Source organism: Gilbertella persicaria, assembly GCF_025201335.1.
Source record: "Gilbertella persicaria strain CBS 190.32 chromosome Unknown B0P05scaffold_37, whole genome shotgun sequence".
Classification (NCBI taxonomy): Eukaryota; Fungi; Mucoromycota; class Mucoromycetes; order Mucorales; family Choanephoraceae; genus Gilbertella; species Gilbertella persicaria.
In genome coordinates this window covers 89,914-111,235 of record NW_026251998.1, presented here as the reverse complement: position 1 = coordinate 111,235, position 21,322 = coordinate 89,914, and the positions used below count along the sequence as shown (strand labels likewise).

Below are 21,322 nucleotides of genomic sequence, written 5' to 3'. Positions count from 1 at the left end.
CAAGAGTGTATTTTTGATCGGCGCGCTATGCAACCGGAAAAGAGACTGATACAGCTCTACACTCTTGTGATCATCCAGACAAGACAGTTTCCATAAAAGACGCGGATGAGCGACAGGAGCAGGCGGCAGAGAGCAAGGCAGAGAGCAAGAGAGAGAGACAGGAACATGGTCAGAGCCAAGCCAACATCACGCACAACCAAAGAGGGATGAACCAGATCATCAAAGCTGATGAAAAGGTCAATCACACTACTCCAGCTAGTGTGCCCAGGTTGAGCATTGGCCATGCGAGCAGCAGAGAACAAGGTAGGAACACCTTTGCCAGCAGAGAGTTCCAGCAGAAGAGACCAGCTTCTTCAACCCATTCAGCCAATCGAGTACCACGAGTGTTGCTTCGAGAGTCACCAAGAAGAGGAACACTACGTGCATTCAGATCGCCACAAATGAACGCATTGGTCTGAGAGGCATGGGTGCGAGCAGGGAGAGACATAAGAGAGACATAAACTCATCATCGGTCAAGGAAGGAGGGGCATAGACACAATGAATGAGAAAGGTAGAAACCTGGCAGGAAAAGACATAAGGAGAGGAGGACGGAAGAGGAGTACAGGATAGGACAAGAGGGATTGACCAAAAGAGAGATACCCATCTTGCCACGGAAAGAGTCAGCAACAGGTTGACCATAGGTGTGGTACTGTTGCCAAGAGGTAGGGAAGCGGAGAGGAGGAAGAAGCCAGGTTTCGGTGATGAAAATGAGTGAGGAGTCATAGAGGTAGTCGGTAACAGTGCTAATGGCTTGACGAGCAATACCATTAGCATTCCATATAGTCATGGTGAAGTCATAGGAGAAGGAGAGGAAGGGGGCATAGAAGCATAAGGAGCCATAGGTACCTCACTCATTAAGAGGAGGAGACCGGTTCACCATCACCGGCCAAGGTAAAATCCATACTGGAAGGAGAGACAGAGGGAGCGTCAGCACCAGCACCAGCACCAGCCACAGCGGAGAGAGGACCAACCACGGAGCCAGCTTGTTCTTTCGACAACCAGCCTTGACGGACAAAGTCGTAGGCCACCTGTCTACGTACTTGTTCTCTGATGAATCCCAGAGCACGGACAAGACGAGCTTGCTGCAACTCGCGTGCTTTGGCAGAGAGAGCATCAGCATCCAAAGACGCAAACGCAGGATCCTTGACGTTGGCCGCAGAGAAAGGATCAAAGTCAGTCAAGACCGGAAGCGAGTACTTGGCCATGACCTTCAGGAGATCCTCCTTGTAGCCGAATGGATCAGCAAGGCTACGACGTTACGAGCCGGATAGTGCACATCAAGTACACGGCTGTTATCCAGCCCGATCAGTCGCAGCTTGCGGCGGAAGGCGGAGAGACGGTCACGGTACTTGTTGGCAAGTAGACTACTCATAAAGAGGCCGTCTACACAAGTACCAGCAGCAGCAGGAGAAGAACGAGAAAGATACGGGCAGCGGCCTTACGTTGCTTAGGCGTGATCTGCCTTGGTTTGGCCTTGGCAACAGGAGAGAGTCGGACTTTTGGACTTACCAAAGGCCTCCGCAGGCGTAGGGTTCTCTGGCAACTTGAGCCCACTTGGAGCCAGCAGCAGAAGGCGAGACAGAAGAAGAGGGAGCAGCAACCAGATCATCTCCATGCACTCCAAGGAGAGGCAGCAGATGAGCCAGCTTGGACTCAAGCTCCAAGATTCTGGAACGGGCGGCAGCCAGCTCCTTCTTGAGAGCAGAGTTCTCGCGACCAGGACTCCAGTTGGCCAAACGCTCCTCATGCGCTCAAACTTGGCCTGGAAAGCAGCAAACCAAGCAGGAGGAGAAGAGAGAGAGAAGAAACCGAAGGACAGAAGAGAGCAAAGCAACATTACTACTTCTGGTAAAGAGTCAACACCAGAGCAAGAGGGGGAACAGAAACACCAAAGTCAAAGACAACGTCTTTGTCGAGATCGAGATGAGCTGATCTCGAAGGGGTGCTGACGTCACCAACTCGAGATCGCGACAGGGTACGCGTCATGTCAGCAGGGATCAGAGATGGAGAAAGAGGAAAATCAACCGCTTACCGGATCGGGTTAAAATTTTACCAGAGTTTTAGTGCTTGAAGAAAGAGGTTCTGACAAAGTTTGAGCTTTGTCTGGTAACTGGTTCTTGGTAGATGACGATCTAATGTCGAGATGATGTTGTTGCGATGTCGAAATGAGGGGAATCGCGGTAGTGAATGTGCTAGAGTTGTCGGACTGGGACGTTTTTGGTACCAAAATGTGCGTAAAATATGCAAAGTTGGAATAAAAAAAGAAAAACGCGGTTTAATAGGACAGGTGCAGAGATTTTTTCAAAAACAGCAAGTGAATTGAAAAAATAATAAAAACCGGAGAAAAAGGTGGTTTCTTGGTGTAGGCAAAAGATTTTATTTTTATTAGAATGACTTGTAAGACTGATCCCTATGGGGGCAAATGTCTAGTCATAAGAGCAGTGAAGAGTAAGGAAAACTAACATAGGAACAAAGAATACAAAAAAATAAAGAGCAGATAGTAAAATCACTGAACAAGAATACAAAAAAAAAATAAAAGAAAAAAAAAAAAAAAAAAAAAAAAAAAAAAAAAAAAAAGTGACTCAAACTACACCAGATAGGTGTAGAGAGAGGAACAGGAGGAGCAACGCTTAAAAGACAGGAGCAACCATTCCAGAAGGTAAGACCAAGTGACTGAGACAGGACTGAACTCAGCGTCAGGAAGACAGATCATTCCATCTCCAGCATGATCTCACAGAGAGTTGGCCACCAGGAGGACCAGCGCACGAGAGAGCAGAATGACGTTGGTCATTTGGAGATGGGGAGAGCCGAGCCGAGGTAGCTGATTCAGCACAAATCCAGAGGATTTGGCTGAGCATCAGCAGCAACACCAAGACGAGAGGCAACAGAGAGGCAAGAGAGCAAGTGGTACGCGAGCGTGTGGATGACCACAACGACAAGGCACAGGACGAGCAGGGAGCCAACCCATCTTCCACCGAAGTAGACGACTACGTTCCCACACAGTCATCGGAGCAGGAGGATGGGGTCAATGCCCAAGAGGGACGACAAGCACGCAAGAGAACAAGGCCATCAGGTCTAGCCAGAAGACCAGCCAAGTAGGCACGACGATAATGCCTGATGGCAGGCTTGGGATCACCACCAGAGGTAGCAATCCACTGCTGCAAAGAGGCAAAGCGAGGGACAGAAGGAGAGACAGAAGAGTGGCAGACCAGCTTCCAGATGAGGTTGTTCTTCAACAACTTGGGCCACCGGAAGCGAGGAGCAGCAGGAGCAGAGGCGATATGCTGTAGCATAGCCGAATAAGAGTATCAGGTGGCAGCTGTTGCATACGCACCAACATCTTGAAGCCAAGGATGGCAACACGCTCCTTCATAGAAGGCAAGTGGGTCAAATGCTTGAACACCACTGTAGACGCCTTCGAGTGACCGCCAAAAGCAAGTCGGAGACACTGGTCTTGAGCACGCTCAATCACCTTGAGGTCGCGCACCAAGAGAGAAGAGATAGCAAGGCCATACTCCAACTTTGGCCGTATGAAAGTGGCATACAACCGAGCAGAGGTCAACGGGAAAAGCCAGTTGAGTGGACACCCAACGGTTGTAGACCAGAACGCATAGCCACCATGGCAGAGCGAGCATTACGCTGGACCAACAGGGTAGCATCTAGTGAGCTTTGCTATTGAAGGGCAAGCCCAAATAGTCAAAAGACTCGGCAACAGGAAGAGCAGCGCCATACAACCGGAGGGAAGAAAAGCGACCAGAGGGGGGTGGATTAACCACAACGCACTTGGAAGGGTTCCACCTGAACCCAAGCGACAGAGAGTATTCTTCGGCCTTCTTCAGCAGGCGAGGCATCGTCTCAGCAGTGCCAATCAACACCACATCGTCTGCATAGAGCAGTGAGTTGATCCAGAGGCCATCATATTGCGTTGAGGCATGGATCCAAACACACGCGAGCGAGGCAGAGAGACAGATCGCAGAGCAGCAGGGAACGAGTTGATGTACACAGAGTACAAGTACGGAGACAGGATAGAGCCTTGCAAGACCCCCGTACCAGGCCAGAAGGAAGGAGAGCGAGCACCAGACACCAAGACCTCCACCTGCACATTGTCAAAAAGACAACGAAGCAGACCAAGCAGAGGATCAGAGACATAGGTCTCAAGAGCACGCCAGACAACGTTGCGGTCCACGCTATCGTATGCTTGCTTGATGTCCAAGAAACATAGGACAGGAGGTTCACCAAAGTGATCATCAGCGTGCTGACGACACAACTCATGTAGAGACAAGGCTTGATCAAGAGTGCCACGATTGGCACGGAAGCCACCTTGCACTATGTCCAATGGGGACCAGAGTCCAACAGGTCAGGGTATAGACACAGCTCCATCAGCTTGCGCATGACCGAAGTCAAGCTAATTGGCCGATAGTTGGCTGCATCAAGAGGGTCACCTTTCTTGTAGATGGGCACCACCTGGGCAGTACACCAATCAGAGGACCGAGACCAGAACCAGCAAAGAGAAAAGAGCAAGACCAAGAGAGGAGACAAGTCATCAACAATGGGCAACAGCATCTCAGTACGCAGATGGTCGACACCAGGAGCCTTACGGCGAGAGAGCTTCTCTTGATAGTGTCAGACACTAGCTCGACCGTAAAGGGACACCCATCATCAACATCAGCATTAGCACCAGCGCCACCAGAGGGAAGAGAAAAGACAGAGCAAGACCAAACTGCGACTGCAGATACCGAGCGGTATGAAGAGACACATGGACCAGATGGCAGAGGAGGAGCAGACGGACGAACAGAAGGCAAGTGATCACCAGCAAACACCGAGCGAAGATGACTGGACATCACCGTAGCAGCCACAGCAGGACCTTCTGGGTGAGAGAATCCAGGAGAAGTAGTCCGACTACGACGCAACCGCTTGATGGTGGCCGTGGTGTCAGAGAAAGAACCAGAAGAAAGCTTGTCACAGAACTGCTTCCATGTCTCACGACGACGACGCTTGAGCTCAGCATTGAACTGGTCACAGCAGAAGAGATATCGTTTCCATAGTACAGCCTTACCAACACCGTCAGAAGCTCGTTTCCAAGTTCTTCGGGCGTCCTCACGAGCATCCACCAAATGTTGCAGAGTGGCAGTCCAGAACCAGCTGTTACCAGGAGGCCGTGGTAGTTTGCGACCAACCGACTCATCGAGGCAACGGTGGATGGTATCAGTGAGTCTACTAGCAATAGAATGAACGTCAGGGATAGCCCCTTCGGTTGGAGAAGATGCGTGAGTAGAGGTACGACTGCTATGTTGCCCGTAGGCCGTTTCAATCGAATACTTAACTTCTGCCAAGAGTGTATTTTTGATCGGCGCGCTATGCAACCGGAAAAGAGACTGATACAGCTCTACACTCTTGTGATCATCCAGACAAGACAGTTTCCATAAAAGACGCGGATGAGCGACAGGAGCAGGCGGCAGAGAGCCAGGCAGAGAGCAAGAGAGAGAGACAGGAACATGGTCAGAGCCAAGGCCAACATCACGCACAACCAAAGAGGGATGGACCAGATCATCAAAGCTGATGAACAGGTCAATCACACTACTCCAGCTAGTGTGCCCAGGTTGAGCATTGGCCATGCGAGCAGCAGAGAACAAGGTAGGAACACCTCTGGCCAGCAGAGAGTTCCAGCAGAAGAGACCAGCTTCTTCAACCCATTCAGCCAATCGAGTACCACGAGTGTTGCTTCGAGAGTCACCAAGAAGGGAACACTACGTGCATTCAGATCGCCACAAATGAACGCATTGGTCTGAGAGGCATGGGTGCGATCAGGGAGAGACATAAGGAGAGACATAAACTCATCATCGGTCAAGGAAGGAGGGGCATAGACACAATGAATGAGAAAGGTGGAAACCTGGCAGGAAAAGACATAAGGAGAGGAGGACGGAAGAGGAGTAACAGGATAAGGACAAGAGGGATTGACCAAAAGAGAGATACCCATCTTGCCACGGAAAGAGTCAGCAACAGGTTGCCCATAGGTGTGATACTGTTGCCAAGAGGTAGGGAAGCGGAGAGGAGGAAGAAGCCAGGTTTCGGTGATGAAAATCAGGGAAGAGTCATAGAGGTAGTCGGTTACAGTGCTAATGGCTTGACGAGCAATACCATTAGCATTCCATATGGTCATGGTGAAGTCATAGGAAGAAGGAGAGGAAGGGGGCATAGAAGCATAAGGAGCCATAGGTACCTCACTCATTAAGAGGAGGAGACCGGTTCACCATCACCGGCCAAGGTAAAATCCATACTGGAAGCAGAGACAGAGGGAGCGTCAGCACCAGCACCAGCACCAGCACCAGCCACAGCGGAGAGAGAACCAACCACGGAGCCAGCTTGCTCCTTGGTCAGCCAACCTTGACGGACAAAGTCGTAGGCCACCTGTCTACGAACCTGTTCACGGATGTAGCCAAGAGCACGAACAAGACGAGCTTGCTGCAACTCGCGTGCTTTGGCAGAGAGAGCATCAGCATCCAAAGACGCAAAGGCAGGATCCTTGACGTTGGCCGCAGAGAAAGGATCAAAGTCAGTCAAGACCGGAAGCGAGTACTTGGCCATGACCTTAAGGAGATCCTCCTTATAGGCCGAATGGATCAACAAGGCTACGACGTTACGAGCCGGATAGTGCACATCAAGTACACGGCTGTTATCCAGCCCGATCAGTCGCAGCTTGCGGCGGAAGGCGGAGAGACGGTCACGGTACTTGTTTGGCAAGTAGACGTATTCAAAGCGAGGACCATCTACTCCGGTACCAGCGACAGAAGAAGAAACCAAAAAGATACGGGCAGCGGCCTTGCGTTGCTTAGGAGTGATCCTAGCCTTGGGTTTGGCCTTGGCAACCGAAGGGGAGTCGGACTTCTTAGACTTACCAAAGGCCTCCGCAGGCGTAGGGTTCCTCTTGGCAACTTGAGCCCACTTGGAGCCAGCAGCAGAAGGCGAGACAGAAGAAGAGGGAGCAGCAACCAGATCATTCTCCAAGGGAGAGGCAGTGGACGAGCCAGCTTGGGACTCAAGCTCCAAGATTCTAGAACGGGCGGCAGCCAGCTCCTTCTTGAGGGCAGAGTTCTCGGCGACCAGGGACTCCAGTTGGGCCAAGCGCTCCTCATGGCGCTCAAACTTGGCCTGGAAAGCAGCAAACCAAGCAGGAGGGGAAGGAGAGAGAGAAGAAACCGAAGGGACCGAAGAGAGCAAAGCAACATTACCTACTTCTGGTAAAGAGTCAACACCAGAGCAAGAAGGGGGAACAGAAACACCAAAGTCAAAGACAACGTCTTTGTCGAGATCGAGATGAGCTGATCTCGAAGGGGTGCTGACGTCATCAACTCGAGATCGAGGCAGGGTACGCGTCATGTCAGCAGGGATCAGTGATGGCGAAAGTGAACTATGCAGCCGCTTACCTGATCGGGTTAAAATTTTACCAGTAGTTTTGGTAATTGAAGAAAGAGGTTCTGACAAAGTTTGAGCTTTGTCTGGTAACTGGTTGTTTGTAGATGACGATCTAATGTCGAGATGATGTTGTTGCGATGTCGAAATGAGGGGAATCGCGGTAGTGAATGTGCTAGAGTTGTCGGACTGGGACGTTTTTGGTACCAAAATGTGCGTAGAAATTTGCAAAGTTGGAATAAAAAAAGAAAAACGCGGTTTAATAGGCCAGGTGCAGAGATTTTTTCAAAAACAGCAAGTGTATTTGAAAAAAATAATAAAAACCGGTTTCTTGGTGTAGTCGGTTATCACGTCTGCTTAACACGCAGACGGTCGGCGGTTCGAGTCCGCCAGAAATCACTCTTTTAAAAAAATCCTTTTTTTTTTTTTTTTTTTGCAAGAAACCTGTTTAGTCTATTCTTCTTGATTAATACAATGGCAAATTAGTCTGTGTGTAAAAATCAAGGAGGTGAACAAACAAGTTTTCATGTACAGGATTTTATTAACGAATATATTAATAACTATGCAACGGTCTTGCGCTTATATGTGAGACCTGCGTGGAGCGAATGCTTTCATTACCGCTATCTTCTTCAAGGTGATGTTCTTTACTGTTAGCGCTTAGTTTACTATCACGGTCAATTTGAACAGATCCAAAATCAGCAAATTTAGGCTTGTCACTTATGGGATTAGGTTCAGCGTCAAAAGTAAGTTCTGCAGACATATGATCTGCAGTATGAAACGTTTTCTTGTTACCAAGACCACCACTTTTACTGCTTTCCTTGTGGTTTGTTGTAACCTAAAATAGAACAATAGACTCAATACATTTTGTCACAAACTATGTTATTTCTTACCCAGTGTACCGTAGCCGCGTTAATCTATACGATCGAGTAATGTTCAGTATGCCTGTAAAGCCAGTAAGATTTGTATAAACTTACTGTCACATCGACTGTACACATGGTAAGACAAACAAGACCTCTTTCGTGCCCGTGTGTAATCACAACAACAAGCACGTTAGCAAAAGAAATCAACAAGGATACAACAGATGCTACTAGGGTTCTTCTTGCGAGCTTATACAGTCGAGTTCGTTTCCAGTTAGTTCTTGAGCTAAGGCCAATGTTCATCAAAGGAGCCATAAATAGCCAAGTAAGGTAGAGATTCAGAATCTATGAATGTTATCAGTTTACGAGTACTATACCCCCTTATTATTTTTATGCATAAGAACACTTACAAAGTCATAAATCTAAAAAAAAAAAAAGGGAATTGTAAATACATGTAGAGATGATCATGATAAACTCACCAATAAGGGTACACTTGCAATCAGTTGCAAACCAATAGTGCATTTGCCATCAGACTCTAAATAAATATTTCTATATGTCAACATGAGAGCAAAAATAATAATATAGGGACACAGTAAGACAAGATGAAATCGATATTGACATGTTCTTAAGCGAGCAGTTTTGACAGCAGTGACCAAATAGATACGTTCAATTAACCATGCATAAACTACGATTTTACTACCGGCATAAAAAATATCACAAGAAAGCATGCCCAATGTACAAGAGACCATATTATCTATACAATATGTTTAGGTATTTGATAGCTCTTTTTTTTTCAGCTTACTATTATTTGTAGAGACAACAACTACAGATGTTGTAGCAAAGGCCCAAGATACTAAATACAGAAAAATGACCATGAAACGGCCATAATTGATAGTCTTAATTCGTTCCCCAGAGGTCTTGGATCCAATAGCAGTAGCTAGTACAGTGATACAGAGTAAAGAAATTAATTCGGAAACAATTTCTAGCACATCAGGACCAACAATGCCATAGTCGACTTGGATTGGAGCTGAACTTTCTACCATTTTACAAAGAAAAAGTGAAAAAAAGGGAAGAAAGTAAATAAAGATAACGTTGCACTGTTTATATTTAAAATACCAGCATTAAAAGCAGGTTTTTTTTCTCTCTCTCCTTAAAGACAGAAAAAAAAATATTGTCGTACACATTAGGAGACAATACTTTAGGGGGGATTGCTGAATACACACGTCCATTTATTTTGTCATTATAGTTATTTTTTCTTATTAGATGCCTTCTTTTCTTGTTCTTCCATCTTTAACAATTCCTCTTCTGCCTTCTTTGCCTCTTTTTCGCGTCTTTCTTGCTCTTTAAATTCATATTCCTTTGCTTCCTTTGCCTCTCTTTCATCTTGTTTCTTTTTGCGCAAAGTCTCTTGTTCCAGCATTGTCTTCATATCTTGTTGCATTTGCTTTTGTTTTTCATGTTCTAGCATTTGTGCAGCTGTACTGAAGATAGTTTGACCCCAATTCTCTTTAAATGTATTGGCTTCCACAGCAATTTCCTGTAATTCAGCAGTGATTTCTTGTTCTGCAACATTGAATTCACGCCACAGATCATCGCCAATACTACCTGTCTTCATTAATTGTTGAAGGGCGGGCTTTTCTTGTTGAACTTGGACAAGACGACGCACAGCTTCCATAGCACGGCGCAAGAGTGCAGCACGCAAATGATGTTCAGGTACAGCTGGATCACAGTTCAAGAGTGTAATATATTCTTCTTTCTGAGTGTTGATAGGAAACCAAGCTTCATAAGACTGGATCACTACAAGAGTTGTTAGTCAAGATGATCAACACTTCTCTTTTTTTTTTTTTTTTTTTTTTTTTTTACTTACTTGTAGCTCTACGGTACACATAAGAGAAGGCACTCATAGCAGCAATACAGCCACCAAGGTAAATAGTTGGCAATAATAAGGAACTCATATTTTGTATTAAACTAAAGAAAGAAAGAGAAATAAAAAAAAGATAAAGAGAACATGTATAAAACAAATGATGTATTGAGATTTGATTGGCCAATTAATTTGAGAAACAAAGCTTTGAAAGCCTTTATTACAACATGTATTTACTCGCCTAATAACCATTCTACAATGGCTGTTTCTTCTTGTTCGTCCCATTCATCATCTTGAAGAAACCATTCTTCGTCACCATCAATAAGTCCATGCTCGTCTTCATCATCGTTATCTTCTTTTTGCTTACGTTTCTGTTTGGCTTTATCATCAATAGGATCTGTTTGGATACCTTGATCTACCCCTTTTGGACGGGACAAGAGTACAGAGTTTCTTGCTTTGGGTCCACTGCTGGTAAACACACCTGATTTTCTTTCAATAGCAGAAGGGTCCTGCTGCAAATACAAAAAGCGTTCTCGACGAGGCATATGAGAGACGCGTTGATGTGCCACATCGTCCAGCGAGGAAGCACGTTCAAACTTGAGTACTTTGTCTAAAATAGTGTTGCTGTTGGAAGCATTGGGGTTATGGTAAAGAGAATTCAAAGGAGGTGGAGGAAGTTGACCTTGTTGTTCCAACATCTCTTGTTGTTCTTTCAATTGCTGTTGGCGCAATTGTCTAAGTACTGAGCGACGATGAGAACCAGGTGGCATTAGATCTGGTTGTTGTTCCCCAGGCTTAAGGATGTCATCCCATTGTTTGACAGAGACACTGACTGAGCCGACCGCAGGCATACGTTGACGTACTAAAATGTCTTGGTGCTTTTCGGCAGCGTAGCTTTCATGCAAAGAACGACGACGACTGTTGCCAACCATAGATGCACGCTTGGCTACCATACTCGAAGGACGTTCAAGTGTATCGCTCTCTTTTATACGAGACATAACAGTATCAGGTGGCCCTTGTGTTTTGCTTTCTTTGGCATCTTCTGGTATGGGTTGAGGTTCCTCTGACAACACTTGCTTTTCTTCTTCAACCACTTCTTCTCGTTCCTTTTTAGAAGGAGGAACAGGAGAGAGAGGAATATCTGTAGGTGGTGTAGGCAAAGGTTCATCTATCAAGGCTTGTTGCTTTTCACCTTCTTCTTTCAATTTGCGCAAGTTTTCTCGACTCTTTCTACTACTTACACTACTACGGCGAATGACCATTCCGTTTGTGTTGATAGGAGTAGCATTTTTGGAGGGTTTAGGCAAAGGTGGCTGCTCTAGAGAAGAGATGGTGCTCTTGACTGAAGCTGTTGTAGCCAAAGTGGTGCTACTGGGTGCTGAAGAAGTATCTGACACAATGGATCCATTGCTTTGGACAGAAGAAATGCTGCTTGGTTTGGTATCCATGGCTTCTGGTGTAGAAGGCAGCTTAGGCAAAGGCGCTGTAACCTTGGCCTTGATAGAATCATGTCTTGTCATAGGAGCTGCTAAGGGGATGGTGGCAGGAACCGTAGGATCTGCAGCCATGGGCGGTTTAGGTGCTTCACGAGGACTTTCAAATCGGTTGGCTTCATTCACTGTAAATGTACTTCTGCCAAGTGAAGAAGGTGTTTGAGGACGAGTATTCACTTTGGGAACTTCCATCTCCTCATGCTTCTTTTGGACACTTGAGCTATTTTGACGTGACAAAGGAGATGTGGGCTTTGTGATGTTAGCTGCTGATAATCGAGGAGAAGAGATAGACCTACGTTCCCAGGTCAGGGGGTGTCTTCCTCTTTGGTCTGGTCCTTGACCTCAATGGATCTTAAGCGGTTTGGTGTCAATGATACTTTGACAGTTCCACCTGATTTTATCAAATCTTCAAAGTTTAGATTCATGGGCGTATCTGGGTCATACACAGTGCTTGGGTCGGGCGAAGAAGCACGTGGTAGCACATCCGTACTGAACGAGTTACGGTTATTTTTAAACAAGTGAAAAGTGGACTTTCTATTGTTGTTTGTGTAATTAGATATAATCGACTGAGGTCGTGATTGTTCAGGCACTCTGGACTGAACTGACATGGTGCTCTTGCGGGGATTTTGTTCAAGGTAGTCCAAATCAAGGTCGTCAAATGTGATGTCCAAAAATGAACCAGTTTCAGCTGTGTAACAGGTAATTAATAACAAAAGAATAAGACAGCAAATAATACTTGCGATTCTGTTGATCAACTGGAACACTCTTTCTGTTTTGCTGAGGTAATTTATTCAAGAATCCTGCTCGTTTCTATCAACTATGAATATAACATCATTATATAGTTGCATTTACCCCCATTTTGTCTTTTAGATCCATACGTCCAAACACATTGCCTAGCTGGACATCATCTACTAAAGCAAGAAACACTTCCTTGACACGCACATAGTCTGTATCTTCATGTTCTGCTGACATTGCCACTGCCGTCAATAAATATTCTGCAATATGCTCCATGACTGTTGTGACATAAATAGCTACAATAGGTGAAATGATCACATTCATGTCCAGTTCATTTCTTTTCTGACGAATAGAATTCTGCAAATAAAGCTGATCCTCCTTGTCTGCTAAAGTACAGTATTCAAAGCATTTCTCTCTCAACAAGGGCAATGCTTCACTTAATGGAAATTCACTTCCACTGAAATTCCGCATACGCTCATACAGTTCATAATCAATTGACTCGGTTTCCGTAAATGTCTTTACTTCTAGCTCAGCTTCTACAATAGCGTTTTTTCCCAATGTAGAAGGTAGCAAATTAAATACGACAGATTTGATTTGTGAAAGGTCGAGCGATAATGAAGATGTTAATAACAAGACTATAAATTCATCGAGAAATTGGTTAATAGCCTGTAAAGCGTCAGTTGAAACACGGTAAGGCCCGATCTCGGAGATGATGGCGTTGGCAGCTCTTTGACAAATATAGTGTTCATCTAGATGACAAAGTTCAGTTAAACTTATAGTTTATGACAAGAGTACCTAAAGTCATTATTTGTGACGCGATATTAAGCAACAATAAAGAAGGAAGAGGGGAGGGGAATTAAGTGGGATATATATATATATATGAATATTATCAAATGTATAAAGCAGTTTTCTAGTATTAAAGGAATTAAATGTATGTATGCATAAGAAAGTTAGCAAAAAGAAGAAAAGAAGAAAAGAGAAAAAGACTTGATCTTTTTATCTCTACGGGGTTTTAATGGTGCACATTATTTTTAGTTTGTCAAACACTCTGGGTATACTCGCTGTAGTCTACGTGCTCCCTTTCTTTTTTCAAACTAATTGTATGCTGCCTATTCAACGTATGGATCAGTTTGAGAGGAGACATGGCCAGAATGTAGTACGAAGATACTAACTCATCATTATGAAAAGATACCAAGGTGTACCTGAAAGTGGAATTTCAAAAATGCACAAGTATATTTCCTGCAAGCAAAAATAGATACATGAAGAATCCCTTTTTGCTGTAATGTTTGTAATTGCACCTTTTTTAACAAGCAACATATCTAAATCGTCTAAAAGTACAGAAAAAAGAAACTAGCCCGCTTATTGTACGAATTCTGATAAAAGGCCAAAAGACATGCTCTGCTTTTCTAATTATGGTGCACAATGAGTGTATTTGAGTCTAATGTGTTTTATTGCTTCAAGACTCTGGAGTATCATGATTAAATGATAAAAAAAAAAATAGACTAACAAAACTTGATTTTTCTTTTTTTATCATAAAAATTTTCAAGCATGTCAGACATTGAGGCAGACGGTTTATTAGGTTTCGACTTTGATGACGAAGACTTTGTAACAAAAGAAAAAGAAAAGATCAACATTTCTCAAGTTGATTACGATGCCAAAGTAGAGACGGATGGTGTAAGGAAATCAGAATGAGACTTGCTTGATATTTATTTCTCTATAGTGGTTTCACAATCATGACAAGACGATCGATCAACTCATGTTAGAGCAACATGGTCCCAATCAAGTCAGAAATGCTATTGAACACGATTACTTTTATAAGCGGTATGATCGTGCTTTGACTTCTGCACTCGGATTCATACGGGTTGCTCAAACGAATAAAGAATGCAAAGTCTCGGGCACAAAAGAAATGTCAGAGATTGCTATACACTGTGCTGCTAAATTAAACAGACTTGATGTATTAGAGGAATTGCTCAACAACAAATCAGTAAGTCATCTACGTACCATTCTGCGTGTCTCATAGCCAGTATAGCATACACAAGATACAGGTCTTTTTTTGCTTAGAGGCAAGTTTTACCCTTTGATTGGAAGATATACAGAAGCCATAGAGGCTTATATGCAGTATCAAAGAGAACGCAAGTTAGATTATGGCGTATGGTCTGGTATGGCCACTGTATTTATGCTTTCTGCAGCAAGAAATCCAACTGAAAAAGACATGCGGTATCATTTAGCCAACCTCTCTATGCATCGTGCGATACATATCTTTACTACAAGTCGTTGGAACAAGAGTATCGATTTTGTCAAAGCTAGATTTGAAAGAGACCTCAAAGCTCTTCAGGCTTGCTTAAGAGAAACAGAAAAACACGGTGGTCATGCTGACCAGTTTGTTCATTGGATGGCTGCAGGCAATCCTGAAAAGGAACAGGCAGGTTTAGAAGAATTCAGTTGGGATGATATGGTATGGATCTATAAAGACTGGGTTTTGAGACAAGACCTTGACTTGGTAGACAATGATATAAAGGCAGTCAAAGATTTATAGCATGTATCACTTTAATATATACTTTTTTTAAAGACAATAATAAACAAACAAGTGCTTTTTTTATTGAGAATAAACCTTATTCGGCTGCTGGCTTTGTTTCTTCGCCCTTATCAGCTTCTCCTGTAAGAGTATTGTAAGATACAATACATCATAATCTCTTTCTTTCTTATACATTACCTTCTTGAAGATCTGAAGTCCATAAAGTCAGATTGTCTCTTAATAACTGCATAATAAGGGTCGAGTCCTTGTAAGATTCTTCACTTAGAGTGTCCAATTCAGCAATAGCATCATCAAAGGCTTGTTTTGCCAAGTGACAAGCACGATCGGGTGAGTTTAGAATCTCATAATAAAAGACAGAGAAATTTAGAGCAAGACCGAGACGAATAGGGTGTGTTGTGGCCAATTCGACCTGGGCAACGTCTGTAGCTGACTTATAGGCTTCATGAGCAGCTGTAGCAGCATCTTTGCGTGCTTCACCTGTAGCGTATTCAGCAACATAACGATGATAGTCACCCTTCATCTTGTAATAAAACACCTTGGCTTCCCCATCTTGTGCGGAGGGAATCAAATGGTCAGACAATAAGCTAAGAATGTCACTACAGACATCGTAGAGTTCCTGTTCAATCTTGTTTCGGTATTCTTTGATTTTTGTAACTTGGGCTTCATGGCCTTTGACTTCTTCTTTTTGCTCAATAGATGAAACAATACGCCAGGATGCGCGACGTGCTCCAATCACATTCTTGTATGCAACAGAAAGCAAGTTACGTTCTTCGACAGTCAAGTCAACATCCAACTATATGAACGAGTGAGATAAACACATAAAAAAAACTTGTTTTTTTTTTTTTTTTTTTTTTTTTTTTTTTTTTTTTTTTACCTTGGCAACGTCTTTCATACAAGAAACCATTTCTTTAAGAGAAGCATATATCAGAATATTGTTTTTTTCTAAAGTGATACATTACCATCATAACGTTCCGCTTGTTCGGCAATCTTTGCCATATAAACCTATACATGTTTAGATATTTGAATATATATATATATATATACGAAAACTACTTTACTTGATCTTCACGGTTCTAAAACAAACATTAAATAAAACTTGTATAAAAGAATAGGATATACTTACAATAGACATGGTTAAGAGAGAGAGAGAGAGAGAGAGAGAGAAAATAGACAAAAGAAAAAGAAAAAGAAAAAGAAAAAGAAAAAAAGGGGCGAGGGTGTGCAAACAAAAGTAAAGAAATAAGGGGAAGCTATTTTTTTTTTATTTTGCACCAAACAATAAATCATGCGTTTAGAAAGGAAACGGCGCCTGAAAAAAAAAACTACACAATGAATTTTCTCTTGATAAATTCTGATATCCAAGAGAATAGCGTACTACGCAAATAAACTGATTGATACAAAAATAGACTAAACATACCCATGGTAGAAACAAAAGCCCACATAGACCTGCTACCATATGTTTCATATATATAACCACATACTAACACATTCAGGCCACTCACTCCATTAAAAGCCATATTAAGTAAGCCTTGCGCGCTGCTTTTTAAATGAGGAGGGGCATACAGATCTGCTTGTAAAGCACCTGCACTCCAAGCCATCGAAAAACCGATACCATGGAGTAATTGTGTAGTAGTAGTCAACCATGCACCAAAAGTCAATTCGGTAGCGACAAAATAAGTCAAGCAACGATAGACAGTGATACATTGGGCGACAATAAGCATACGACGAGAACCTAAACGTAACAAAATCTAAAAAACATAAGACACAGTATCATAAACACACACACACTTACTTGTTTTGAATAGAAAAAACAAATAACTTCGGTACTACTTCCTAATGGTCCAAACAAACCCAACATGGAAGAAGTTCCTTTTAAATCGTTTTCAAAAAACAGATATAGAAATGCTTGAATAGCAGCAATCACAGAACCAAGCATGACAACAAACGTAAAGAACTGAACAGATTCTGGTGTCTGCAACAAGTGCCACATAGATCCTTCTTTTGCTTTTGTTACACTAATGTCATCATCTTGGTCCTCAATGACTATTTGTTCTTGAGGCGATAGAGAAGTAGTACCGTATTTTGCCATACTATACTTGGGTGGATCAAAGTTAGTGAATATCACTGTCACTATAAATGAAATACAGGAAAATCCAAATACAATGAAGAGAGCATAAAGTGAGTCTAGCTTTTCTGTCAAAAACCCAGTCAGGAAAACAGAAGAAGCAAACCCAATGGGTACGCCTATCTTTTGTCGTCCATACAAATCTTTTCTGTCTGCCAATACTCTCAAAATCACAGCATCAACAAGCACTGCAATCACTGGATACCCAAAGAAAGCATAACCAAAGCAACCCATTGAAGTCAGTACAATATGTATCCATTCCTTGTCTGAAGCAAAAGGAACAAACGCAATCGATAAAATACACTAGTAGTGCTGTTAGCTACCATGTTTTTGATAGTTAAACATACCCCTAAGGCAATCAACATATTTTGGATCATGACTTTTTTGTATTCGCCTGTTTTATCGACAAGCCAAGTCCAGTAAGGCATAGCAGTCAATGATACAAGGGGCGCTTTATACAGTCAATAGATTATTCAATGCGTTTTTACCTACTGATAGAGAATATAAAACCAATTTTATCAGTACCAAGTCCTAGGACTTTTCTATAAAAAATAGGCAAAAACATTTGGCCTGAACCAATACAGCCCATACTAAAAACACTTAATAGTTTTAGGCCAACGTAGTATCTGTCTTCATTCGCACTGGACCGTGTAACTGGTTCATTATTGACATGTATCAGCATTTTACTTTTTAAAAAAGAGAGAAAAAAAAATAAAAAGAATCAAAGGAAAAATAGGGGAATAAAGGGGGGAAACGATCTCACTAATAAATTGGATCCCAGTCATATCTCCTGGATATGCGTTTCTTTTCTCAACAACGTTATGTCTCATCTTAACAACACAGATGGCCAATCTGCACATGAAAGGTCTACACGGTACGTACATAAACCGTATACAACAAGTGTTTGTAAACAATAAAACTAGAAGCACAGAAGCACAGCAGGAACTAGATAATGAGCTATTGCGTCGTCTTATACCTGGAGTAGAGCGACGACTAACAGAGATGGCTCGAAGGCAAGAAGAGTCTTTTCGAGAGCTGTTTGCTCAGTTGAAAGAGATAAATACTAAGCTAGACAGTATGGCTCCTCAAGGAGCTTCACTTCAAGTTAGTATTAATGGACCTGGCAGAAATCCACTTCAGTTAAATATTGGTTGGCCAGAAGGCTCTCATGCTCCAGCTCCTACTCAGCTTATTTCAAACTCAAATATTCCAAACCCGAATGCCCCAAACATGAGCACTCCTACTGACCCAGTTGTTCCCGTTACTCAAGCTCCTATTCCTACTACTAATACCCCTTCTGATCTAGTCACCACAACCATTTGTTCCGAAAGAAATACCAGCCCAGTTCGTTCACCTGTTCCAAACTTCGTTCGTCCTCTTCCAACATTGGACCGCCATCCTGTGCGATACAAATTAAGTCGCACTGTTCGTTCACTTCGTGATCTATACAAGGAATGGACAATCGGTTTAGATGGGAAACCTGCCATTGAATATTTGAATATACACCATAAGGGCTGGAATGATGGAGACAGGACCTTCTACAGACGAAGAAGTAGAGTCATTCAAGCCATTAAATCTTATGCCAAAGAGAGAGATATCCCTATGGAAGATGCAGTCAATATAGCAGAATCAAATCGAATATCAAACAAAAAAACAATTGATTTTTTATCAAAAAATCCTAGCAAAATTTTTAATGCATAAATATTGTCATACAAGGGTAACACGAATAAAGGGTCAAATCAAACATTTTTTTATAGTTAATTGAACGATATATACATCTTTATGGTGACGAAATGAACTGTGATGTTCATCATTTTGCATCATTGAAAAAAAAAGGAGAAAAAAGCAAAAGACTGATTTGATAAAACCAATTTGATGATCTATCAAAGTATCATCATTGTTCATGAACAAAGAAATATAATACATGACCACAAGCCTAATAGTAATGATCCAGGAAAAATCTGAAGATAAAGTTGCATGCATAAGGTGATAAAGTTAATAGAAAAAAAGAGTTGTAAGCTGTGTACAAATGCATGTTTATGTATGTGTAACAGCTATAAATATTCTGAGTAACCATTCAATCTAGAAGCATCTGAAATAACGCATATACTTTTTTTTAATCTTACAAATGCAAGTACATGAATATGTATATATATAAAGTGTGTGCGTATGTATATATAATTGTATGTATATATAATTGTATGCATAAAAAAAGAAAGCAAACAAAAAAGAAAGAAAAAAAGCCTTATTGACCAGTTGAAAAAGGATGATGATGTTGTTGTTGTCGTTGTTGTTGCTGTTGCTGTTGTTGCTGGAACATAAAGCTATTATGTATTTGCGTATTTGGTAGTGAAGTACGTTGATAATAATTCATGTAGTATTCATTCACTCCATCACCTTGATGTTCATTGCCCATATCACTCATGCTGTGTTGACGGTGGTGTGGATGAGGTATTGGCTGGGTATTCTCATTATTCTCTGGATGATGTGGACTCGAATAATTGCGTAAAGAACTAGTAGTAGGCGCAGGATTAACAACTGTATTGTAATCATAGGGATGTTGTTGATGAGCATGTAAAAATGCATCACTTGTAGGTGGGGGAGTTGAAGGAGAACTGCTGCTTGTTGTAGTATGGTCATTGGTTGTATCAACAGTGGTAGCATTACTGGTAGCAGTGTTCATATGAGTAGAAATGCTATTGTTGTTATTGAGTGGGTGAATAGGATTTAATAATTGACCTAGATTGGGTGAAGCAAATCTTTCGTTTGATGGTTGTGGTGACTGGTAATTATCAACAGAAGGACCAGATATAACTTGGCTAATGGAGTTGGATGAAGAGCGATCAAAAAAGGAATCAGTTGCTGCGTAATTACGAGAATCAAATCGAGGAAGTGAAGTGGAGGAAATAGAAGAAGCAGAATAATGGCGTTGATGTTGCTGTTGCTGTTGCTGTTGATACCGAGCAGGAGAGAGCATAGGTGTACTTGGAGAAGAGGTCAAACTAGAAGGAGATGGCATCGTACTTGTTGAAGAAGGAAACATACTACTGTTACTATGCTGTGGATGGTGATCATGGTGATAAATATTAGTAGGTATATTATTATTGTTGCTATTGCTATTGTTATTTGAGCTGGGAGAATGTTGGAAATGATTTGAAATCGAAGGAGATTGGGGTGCTATTCTCTGCTGCTGTTGCTGTTGTTGTTGGTATGGATGATAGATTATGCCCTCGTTACGCATGATCATTTGTTCATGACCACGGATTGAGCCGACAGACATACTGCGAAGTGGATGCATTACACGGCTATAACTAGAAGAGGCTGTAGGATCAGGAGGAGTAAGAGGACCTTGATTCTGTTGGTGATGATATTGTTGCTGATGGTGAGGATGGGGAAGATGATCATGTTGATCAAAGGTAGGTTCAACAAGAGGTGGTATACGAAAGTTTTGTTTAACTAGTAACTCAGGTGAAATCTCTAGACTGGCTAATTCAGGAACCGAAGAAGGAGAGCGTAATTTTTCTTGTAAGACTTCATTCGGGTCATAGTACGAAATTAAATGTTGAGCAACACCATTCACGATAACAGACATTGTCTTCTTTATCAACCCATCTTCTTTAAATCGATAAGAGTCGGACAGACTGCCAATAAGTTGACGCTCTTTGTTCCTGTCAATGATGGTATTATCAAGACTGAAGCTTCTTCTGGCTGGAGAAGACATGATGTTGCTGTTATTAGACATTCTTTTTTCACCTGTTGCCTTTTTGTCTAATTCTCTATAGATCAAAAAGTTACCCAATATACGTGATGGGCTCCAGACTCTACCATCTGTCCAACGCTTAATGCCTATTTAAAATAAATAACATTGAAACAGAGAATAATTAAAATTACCTGATTCTCGTTCATCAAAAACAAAAATGGAACCAGATCTAATCATTTTTCTTTCTCGTTCCTGAAGACGTCTGCATATCCTTGGAAGCAATCCACGTCGACAGCCTTCAAAAATTAATAAAACATCTTGTGTTGTTTCAATATAACCATGGAAGGTTTCCGTAACCAACATAATAACAGGGGGCTATCTCAAAAAAGTGTTACAAGAAGCAGTAGCAACTAGTGTAAAAGAAGAAAGAAAGAAAAATAAAGCTGCACGATAAAACGGAAAAAGAAGGGAAAATAAAAAAAAAAAGTGTGACATGGTCCCCACTTTCTAAAAAGTTGAAATGAGAGACGGTAAATTATTTTGCCGTTTTCGTATGTAGTAACATG

General features: G+C 42.3%; 10 protein-coding genes and 1 non-coding gene across 11 annotated transcripts; 3 read left to right on the top strand and 8 right to left on the bottom strand.

Moving 5' to 3' along the window:
• Positions 1 to 649: 649 nt before the first annotated feature.
• B0P05DRAFT_552974 (uncharacterized protein) lies at positions 650 to 2,028 on the bottom strand. The gene is made up of 5 exons (XM_051579523.1): positions 1,778 to 2,028; positions 1,584 to 1,748; positions 1,537 to 1,555; positions 1,292 to 1,422; positions 650 to 1,262 (listed from the first exon to the last, which is right to left on the bottom strand). Exons 1-5 carry the CDS (start codon positions 1,874 to 1,876, stop codon positions 894 to 896), a joined length of 783 nt encoding a protein of 260 aa, XP_051432205.1. The 5' UTR covers positions 1,877 to 2,028; the 3' UTR covers positions 650 to 893.
• A 4,239-nt stretch (positions 2,029 to 6,267) lies between these two features.
• B0P05DRAFT_514811 (uncharacterized protein) lies at positions 6,268 to 7,776 on the bottom strand (the record flags this gene model as incomplete). The annotated part of the gene is made up of 2 exons (XM_051575677.1): positions 6,936 to 7,776; positions 6,268 to 6,806 (listed from the first exon to the last, which is right to left on the bottom strand). The coding sequence occupies exons 1-2, from the start codon at positions 7,414 to 7,416 to the stop codon at positions 6,268 to 6,270; spliced, it is 1,020 nt and encodes a 339-aa protein (XP_051432204.1). The 5' UTR covers positions 7,417 to 7,776.
• B0P05DRAFT_t85 lies at positions 7,775 to 7,848 on the top strand. Its single transcript has one exon. It is a non-coding gene; the product is annotated as a tRNA-Val (tRNA).
• A 52-nt stretch (positions 7,849 to 7,900) lies between these two features.
• On the bottom strand, positions 7,901 to 9,366 carry B0P05DRAFT_552929 (uncharacterized protein). The gene is made up of 6 exons (XM_051579522.1): positions 9,109 to 9,366; positions 8,786 to 9,060; positions 8,717 to 8,728; positions 8,424 to 8,651; positions 8,340 to 8,363; positions 7,901 to 8,284 (listed from the first exon to the last, which is right to left on the bottom strand). Exons 1-6 carry the CDS (start codon positions 9,347 to 9,349, stop codon positions 8,003 to 8,005), a joined length of 1,062 nt encoding a protein of 353 aa, XP_051432203.1. The 5' UTR covers positions 9,350 to 9,366; the 3' UTR covers positions 7,901 to 8,002.
• An 8-nt stretch (positions 9,367 to 9,374) lies between these two features.
• B0P05DRAFT_514805 (Pre protein translocase subunit Sec66-domain-containing protein) lies at positions 9,375 to 10,275 on the bottom strand. The gene is made up of 2 exons (XM_051575676.1): positions 10,174 to 10,275; positions 9,375 to 10,103 (listed from the first exon to the last, which is right to left on the bottom strand). Exons 1-2 carry the CDS (start codon positions 10,259 to 10,261, stop codon positions 9,553 to 9,555), a joined length of 639 nt encoding a protein of 212 aa, XP_051432202.1. The 5' UTR covers positions 10,262 to 10,275; the 3' UTR covers positions 9,375 to 9,552.
• A 43-nt stretch (positions 10,276 to 10,318) lies between these two features.
• On the bottom strand, positions 10,319 to 13,350 carry B0P05DRAFT_552922 (uncharacterized protein). The gene is made up of 5 exons (XM_051579521.1): positions 13,191 to 13,350; positions 12,513 to 13,144; positions 12,401 to 12,470; positions 12,002 to 12,348; positions 10,319 to 11,909 (listed from the first exon to the last, which is right to left on the bottom strand). The coding sequence occupies exons 1-5, from the start codon at positions 13,198 to 13,200 to the stop codon at positions 10,401 to 10,403; spliced, it is 2,568 nt and encodes an 855-aa protein (XP_051432201.1). The 5' UTR covers positions 13,201 to 13,350; the 3' UTR covers positions 10,319 to 10,400.
• Positions 13,351 to 13,943: 593 nt separating this feature from the next.
• Positions 13,944 to 14,931, top strand: B0P05DRAFT_580784 (uncharacterized protein; the record flags this gene model as incomplete). Its single annotated transcript, XM_051582044.1, has 3 exons — positions 13,944 to 14,069; positions 14,116 to 14,224; positions 14,441 to 14,931. 3 exons carry the CDS (start codon positions 13,944 to 13,946, stop codon positions 14,929 to 14,931), a joined length of 726 nt encoding a protein of 241 aa, XP_051432200.1.
• An 83-nt stretch (positions 14,932 to 15,014) lies between these two features.
• Positions 15,015 to 15,918, bottom strand: B0P05DRAFT_205582 (14-3-3 family protein epsilon). Its single transcript, XM_051573220.1, has 2 exons — positions 15,806 to 15,918; positions 15,015 to 15,724 (listed from the first exon to the last, which is right to left on the bottom strand). Exons 1-2 carry the CDS (start codon positions 15,833 to 15,835, stop codon positions 15,098 to 15,100), a joined length of 657 nt encoding a protein of 218 aa, XP_051432199.1. The 5' UTR covers positions 15,836 to 15,918; the 3' UTR covers positions 15,015 to 15,097.
• Positions 15,919 to 16,171: 253 nt separating this feature from the next.
• On the bottom strand, positions 16,172 to 17,810 carry B0P05DRAFT_205520 (major facilitator superfamily domain-containing protein). The gene is made up of 3 exons (XM_051573219.1): positions 17,404 to 17,810; positions 16,724 to 17,359; positions 16,172 to 16,679 (listed from the first exon to the last, which is right to left on the bottom strand). Exons 1-3 carry the CDS (start codon positions 17,482 to 17,484, stop codon positions 16,254 to 16,256), a joined length of 1,143 nt encoding a protein of 380 aa, XP_051432198.1. The 5' UTR covers positions 17,485 to 17,810; the 3' UTR covers positions 16,172 to 16,253.
• A 22-nt stretch (positions 17,811 to 17,832) lies between these two features.
• B0P05DRAFT_552912 (transcriptional activator of glycolytic enzymes-domain-containing protein) lies at positions 17,833 to 18,817 on the top strand. Its single transcript, XM_051579520.1, has 2 exons — positions 17,833 to 17,930; positions 17,980 to 18,817. The coding sequence occupies exons 1-2, from the start codon at positions 17,878 to 17,880 to the stop codon at positions 18,755 to 18,757; spliced, it is 831 nt and encodes a 276-aa protein (XP_051432197.1). The 5' UTR covers positions 17,833 to 17,877; the 3' UTR covers positions 18,758 to 18,817.
• Positions 18,818 to 19,155: 338 nt separating this feature from the next.
• On the bottom strand, positions 19,156 to 21,213 carry B0P05DRAFT_495817 (Gti1/Pac2 family-domain-containing protein). Its single transcript, XM_051575380.1, has 2 exons — positions 20,948 to 21,213; positions 19,156 to 20,902 (listed from the first exon to the last, which is right to left on the bottom strand). Exons 1-2 carry the CDS (start codon positions 21,117 to 21,119, stop codon positions 19,302 to 19,304), a joined length of 1,773 nt encoding a protein of 590 aa, XP_051432196.1. The 5' UTR covers positions 21,120 to 21,213; the 3' UTR covers positions 19,156 to 19,301.
• Positions 21,214 to 21,322: the final 109 nt, after the last annotated feature.